This window comes from Chelonia mydas, chromosome 3 (genome assembly GCF_015237465.2).
Source record: "Chelonia mydas isolate rCheMyd1 chromosome 3, rCheMyd1.pri.v2, whole genome shotgun sequence".
Classification (NCBI taxonomy): Eukaryota; Metazoa; Chordata; order Testudines; family Cheloniidae; genus Chelonia; species Chelonia mydas.
In genome coordinates this window covers 100944097-100950962 of record NC_057851.1, presented here as the reverse complement: position 1 = coordinate 100950962, position 6866 = coordinate 100944097, and the positions used below count along the sequence as shown (strand labels likewise).

At 45.4% G+C, this 6866-nt stretch overlaps 1 protein-coding gene across 10 annotated transcripts in view; it reads left to right on the top strand.

Annotated features, from left to right (window-relative positions):
• Positions 1 to 4339: 4339 nt before the first annotated feature.
• Positions 4340 to 6866, top strand: part of MAP7 (microtubule associated protein 7) — a 199590-nt gene continuing 197063 nt past the window's right edge. For 5 of the 10 annotated variants that reach the window (XM_043542992.1, XM_043542986.1, XM_043542997.1 and 2 more), the window contains exon 1: positions 4361 to 4490. In XM_043542992.1, the coding sequence (XP_043398927.1) occupies positions 4424 to 4490 (67 nt within the window). In that variant the 5' untranslated portion in view covers positions 4361 to 4423. Of the gene's footprint in view, positions 4491 to 4991; positions 5050 to 6866 lie in introns of those variants that run through there. The other 5 variants (XM_043542999.1, XM_043543004.1, XM_037894849.2 and 2 more) reach the window with 3 other exon arrangements.

Sequence of the window (6866 nt, the reverse complement as noted above, 5' to 3'; positions counted from 1 at the left end):
TTTTGATACTTTCCTTATTTAAGAGCTTCTAAAAATAATAGTTCAAAATGTGATCCATGTGGTATAGCTAGGAGTAATGGGACAAAACTACATGGAAAATTTAGGCTGAATATTAAGAAAACCTTCTCATATTAAAGTGACTTGAAGTTTAGAGTTACTGTGAGCTTCGGTCTTGGTAAATGATGTATTACAAACTCATTCAGTTTTCCCACATACTAAGTCTAATTTCAGCATCCACATTTTTCCAGGACAGAAAAAACTCTTCACCTAGTGCTCCAGCTGGTTTAATAAACAGCTTGACTAGCTATAGTCAGTAAGAAGTGGACTTTCGGCTTCCTGGTCACAAACTGTTAGTTGTAAAATCATTTGAGGGCATTTATTCTGTTCTGAAAGCCTTTTGATTATGTATCTTTCCCATAAATCATGAAAATGGACAATATTTCTCCACTGACGTTTTGGAAAATAGGAATTGCTATATTGGACCTGACCAGTGGTCCCACAACTCCCAATACTAGATGCTTTTGAGGTGTTGCTAGAAACCTTACAGTGCACAATTGTGGAATAAGCTGAATAGAAAGGAACTTCACCAAACCCTAAGTAGTTAATGCATGGCTTATGCCTTGACCTTTGAAGGCTTAGTGATGGATCACAGATTTTTTTTTCAAAGGAAATGGAATAATTTCTCTACTTATTCTAAACATAAAGTAACAAACTGCCTTATAAATATATCAGTGCATATCTGTCTGGACAGCAGCAAACTCATTGCTAGGTTGTCTATGCTGACTGAAAAAAAATCAATCAAAGAAGTCCCTCTGCACCACAAAAAGTACATGAAATACTTTATATACAGCAGCATTTTCATGCCAAAGGGCTTTACAAACATATTTATAAATGTATACACCTGGGGAAACTCAATCCATCACTGAATTGCTGCTATGTTTGGGGCTACATAGTTAATTTTAAGCAGTTTACAATACTACAACAGCAGAAGGCAGAATTAGTTAGAAATTCCAAGTTAAACAGTGCAAAGATCAGTTGCAGAGGATATGTTGTGCAAGGACAAAAGCAACATATATTGTCTCTGAGGGAATGACAACAATTGTTTCTGTGGAAAAGTAAAATTAGGAAAATTTCTTTTTTTCAACTGTCTTAATTTAATTCGCCTGCTGGAAGTAAGATGACAACAATATGGCAATCTATGAATAGCCAGTTCTCCACTGATTGTGGTTGGGAAACCTCTGATATAGACTTTTTTCAGGCAGCGCTGTGTAATTTCATTACCTTATTTCCTTTATCAGTACTTCTAAAACATAGTTTATGGTAATAAACTGGAGGATGAGAAGGGTCCCAATTGGTCTTGGCAGTACATCAGGAGAGAGGTGGTCTCCCTAACAGTTGGGACCTCAAACTGCATGCCCCTCATCCCTGCATGCCCCAGAGAGTATCTTTATAGTAGGCCTTTGCAGTTCACCACAAGAAATATGAGTGAGTACTGGTCACTGCATCTGGGAACAGTACTAATTTACTTGACTGCAGGCCCATATGTTGAGAGTGAACCAGTTAGCCAGGTTCACTACCACTGTACTCTCTGGAGAGAAGAGGACTGCATATAATTATAGCAACTTATTTCCAAAGTTATAGCCCTTGAATGTGTACAACACAACTTTATATTGTAAAGTGTCAGTGTCTTTCATATACACAAGGAATTCTACAAATTCTTAATATAGCATTAAGAAATTCCTAACAAATTTTTGATAGTGTTAAATACACATTGGATGAAATCCTGGCTCTGCTAAAGTCAATGGGAGTTTTGCCATTAAACATCAGTGGAGCCAGGATTTCACCCATATTTTCTCTCCAATTGTGATTCAATATTTTTATCTCAACTATCATAGATAATGATTAATCTTTTTTCCGGAAGCCAGGATAATATCTGTCCCAATTTGTTGACAGCTGTGTCAACACCCGGTTGTTCCTCTTAACTTAAACTGGAGCCAAAGTACAGTAATGGTTCATAGTCCACTCGTTTGAGTCTGTTTCTTTTATTTGAAGCTTCTCATAAATAGCTCCTCCCTCATATAGTAAAAGGATGAGGAAATAAACAAGTTGTTAGATGAAGATATGAGTAAAGGGCTAGGAGAATTTTGGTACTGATTAAATGACATTTTGCTGTTATGTATGATGGCTCTTTGTTGTGAAGAAGATTTATGTTTATTTCATCATTTGTGTCAGTGGCAGGAGAACTGTGTGCACGTGTGTTTGTGTGCATGTGTGAGAGATTTCTCTCCACTTGAGCAGTAGGGAGAGATCTCTTTTCTGGAGATCTTACTGTCCCCACTGACAGAGTGGAGAGAGGAAAGTATAAGGACCTTCCATTCCAGGTAGTGGAGCAAAATCTTCCCAGTTTGGGTGTGCTTTGGAATCCCTGACTGCTTCTGCAATCTATGGTGCCTTCTCCTCCCCCCCACATTTACAGCAGTCTAGATCTCTCAGAATGGTACAACACTAAATCTATCCATGCTTTTGTGACCTCCAGATTAAATTATTGCAATCTACTCCTTTAAAAAGATGTAAGCACTAAGACCTTGTATAGGCTCAGAAGCTAAAACTCTGCATTAAGATTCCTGGTAATTAGGGTGGGATCCATGAAGGGACTTAGGCATTGCAATGCTGAGTGTAGGGTGACCAGATATCCCAATTTTATAGGGACAGCCCCAATATTCGGGACTTTGTTTTATATAGGCACCAATCCCCCCCCCCACACACACACACACTTTTTTTCCACACTTGGTATCTGGTCACCCTAGCTGATTGTTAAGCTCCCTAACTTTCAGGTACCTAGAAAATCACGAGAGACCGAAGAAGCCCCACATCAAAATATCCAGTAGTTTAGTGTTTGAAGCCTCCGCTTGAGAAACAGGATTTGAACCAGGGTCTCCCCTTTGGTAGAGAAGGGAGAAATTGAACCAGGATCTCCCCACATCCCAGGTGAGTGCACTGACCACTGAGCTGAAAGTTACCAGGTGGGTAGGCAGGACCAACTCTAGGCACCGGGAAAGCAAGCTCTCGGAGCTTGGGGTGAAAATTTTTTTGCTTGGGGCAGCAAAAAACTTAGAGCTGGCCCTGTGGGTAGGAGCATCATCAGCACCAGGATTTTGAATGGGACCCATTCCAATAGGTGTGCTCAGGGTGCCTACCACATCAGGCCCTGCAGGTGGGATAGGTGGCCCAATGCCTATCTTCCCCTGGTTTGTGATTCACCCTGGGACTTAGGCAGGAGATAAACATCTGTACACCTAGAGGGAGGCAGCAATGCACATGCCCAGAAACAGACATGTAGGTGCTGAGGAAACTTGTACCCTGAAAACTTAGGTGCCAATGTCTACAGCATTCAATGGCAGTTTTGTAGATCACAGTGGAGCCAAAACTGGGACTTAGGTGCCTAAGTCTGAGGTTTAGGCACCTAGCTGTTTGTGGCTCTCACCCTTACTCCCTAGACATGATGCCTCGCCTCCTGAATAAAGTTACCTTCAACCAGATTATAAATCTTTGGGGACTGGAAGAGGTCTGAGAGAGAAGCTCTTGGAACAGCCACAGCTGGAAAGCAAGCTTAGGATGTGGTTTATATTGTGTATAGGCTAACCCCCCAGGAGGGGACAGAGTCTGAAGACACATGTTGATGTGGTCTGTTAAGGACATTCAAGACCACTAGGATGTTACATCTAACTCAAGATGAATACCCAGCTGCTTAGTGGTGTTAAGCAATACTGAGCATGTCACAGTAGTTTTTAGTCAGCTGCATTAACCTCCTAGTCTCTTCTGGGTGCAAGTCAATGTGCTTTCTTTGATTAAGGAACCCGTGCGTGCAGCTTGGGCTCGAGGTCTTAGAAACCACTTCATGCTGCCACGGGACAGCCCCCCGCCCAACCCCATACACGGAACGGAACCAGGCTCAGGAAGCGTTCAGGAAAGAAATGCAAATCACCAGGCACGATCAGCGCAAAGTCTGCATCGGGTCTCCCAAGCCGGGCACTGGATCCTTCCTTCCAGCGACTTCCATGCCAAGCCCGTGGGCTATGCGCGGAGCCCGCAGCCCCGGGTGAAGCCGGGGGGGGGGGCGATCACGCGGCCAGCAGTAGTCCCCTAAGAGCGACGCCGGCACCCAGCCCCCCACCGGCCCGGGGGCAGCCCGGCGGGGGGCCGCTCGCCCCTGCAGGAGGGTGGCAGGTCGAGCCCTGCCTAGCCCCCCGCCCGGGCCTGAGGCGGGCTTGTCCCCAGCGCCCTGCCGCACCTGCCCGCGAGGTGGCGCTGCCGCGGGGCGGCCCCTCCCGCCTGGTGCGTGGCGCGCTCACCTGCCGGCGCCTGCGGCGGCGGCGGCGGCTCCCGCGGGGCGGGGCGGGGCGGCTGAGCTCACCGAGGAGACATGGCGGAGGCACGGGCGGCCAGAGGCAGCAGCAGCAGCGGCGACGCTCCCCGCTGGGGCCCTGCAGGTGAGACCCCCCCCCCAGTCCCGGTCCCTGGGCGCTGCAGGCGGGAGCGGAGCCCTGGGCTGGGGCCGGCTGCCGCCTTCCCCGGGAGAGAATCCGGCTGCTCCGCGGGCAGCGAAGGGTCCCTGAAAGCTGCGGCGGCCGGCGCTAGGCTGGGCAGGCGGGGAGAGACGGTGCCTCGGGGCTGCAGCCTCCTCCCGCAGGGCCTGGGGCACGGCCTGGTCTCCGTGTCCGACGTCGTCGTCCTCCTCCTCCTGCCGCAACAGGTGCGCAGCATGCCCCGCTCGGCCCCCTCCTGCTGCCCCCCGACTTCAGGGGAGGCTTTGTAGCAGGGTGGGATCCGGCCCCGGGAGGAGGAAGGGTCCCCCGTGATGGAGGGGGTGGAATTAATCACACCAACCCTTGCAAAACTCCTTAAAAATCTCCCGCCAACAGCCCTCTTTGGGGAGGGGAATAGATCTGATCGCTCCGTGTCCATGGATCCTAGCCCCAGCAGGGCAGGGCTCATCGCACCAGCAGATGGAAGGACGGACCCACAGCAGCCTGCAGTCACCCGCTTGCAGTAATTAGGCAGGATGTTTGTGTAGTTAAGGTGATCATTTCCTGCTTCTCGAGGTCAGGGTCAGACTCTGAGCCAATTTAGACGCACTTGTCCCTCTTTTAATGGAAGTGGCATCAGCTCGTATCACTGCAGTTGGGTGGCTGGTGTTTTTATTCTAGTCCTGTATTTTTAGGGATTCATTGCTCAACTCGAAATGTTCATTGCGGCTTAACTCCCACCTCCTAGCATACAGCGCTGCAGAGTGTGTGTTTAATTTAAATGGAATACTTTCTGTTCAAAAGTACCTATGTGAATGCAGTGGATGCCATTAAAATTAGAGATTACAATTGGCAGTAGTTAAATTTACTGTGATATTTGCAGCGTTTCTCAACCTAAACATATACATGCAATACCACACTAAAGGTATTTCAATGTAGTAAAGTGCCTAGTTGCAATCCTGTTTTTAGAGGTGATTGCTGTACAAATACCTGTGTGTATTGTTTAAAGATGCTATTTCTATTGCTAAAATCCAAAACCAGTGTATCTGAAATTTGCAGACCATTGTTCCATAATGTGGATTAATGCCTTTGGGTGTTTTAGAATAAGATAAAACATTTAACATTAAAATATAGCAAATTCCCACAAAAGTTTAGTTAGTCACGGATGCAATAACATAAATACTGCACGTGAGCCCCTAGTGTGATTTGGTAGCTAAGAGAGCTGACATGATCGTTGAATGTGCAACTACAGGAATATTGAGTGGAAATGGGGAAACATTAGTCAGACCATTATTGGAATACTGCATCCATTTTCAGAGTCAACACGTTAAGGATGGCCACAAATTGCAAAGGATTCAGCAAAGAGCTACAATATCATTTGAAATGTGAAAAACCTGTCTTACAGTGAGATACTAAAGGTCATCAGTATATTTAGTTTATCTGGGAGGATTGGAGGGGTTTGAACACAATCCTTAAGAACCTACATGTGGAGAAGACTTCTGATAGCAGAGGGCTCTTTAATCTATCAGACAAAGGCATAACAAGATCCAAGGGCTGGAAACTGAAACTGGACAAATTCAGTCTACTCTAGAAATAAGGCTTTATTATTATTATTGTTATTATTATTATTATTTTACTGTGAGGGTAATTAACCACTGGAACAACTTACTGAAGGAAGAAGTGATGGTTTTTTCATCAGTTGAATGAAATCTTTAAATCAAGATTGGATGCCTTTCTAAGAGGTGGTCTAGCTCCATCAGAAGTTATGGATTTGATGCAAGTATTAGAGGGTGAGGGTCTATGGCCTGTATTATACAGGAGGTCAGACTGCATGATCATATTGGTTCCAATCTGGTCTTAAAAATCTGTGATTAATTAAATGTTGATACTCTTTCCTTAATTTGTCAACTCTATGCTTTGTGCAGAGGGAGGTGGAAGGTTGGCTTTATACTGATTAGGGTATCTCCTGTAAGGAGGTATATCCACCCTAAGAGCATTTAAAAACTGTTCTATTTTGGTTTAGGAGTGAGGAGGACAGGGGAGTTTGGTTTACATAATCAGATCAACTGCTGTTGTTGCTTTAGGCACAGAGGTGGCTTACAATCAGATGCAGGAAAGGGGTTGTCTCTTTGGCATGTTCAGGGTGGTATATATTGAACTGAACTGATTAAATCCTTCCTTATTTTTCCCCCTCCAGACCATGATTCCACTTCTCTCTTACAAAGTTTGTATTCACCTTACCCTTAGGATATGGCTGAGTTTCTCAAATATTGAAGTGAAGGTTTTGCTTAAAACCGTGTACAAATAGGACATACTGTTGCTTGTTGATTAAAACCCGAT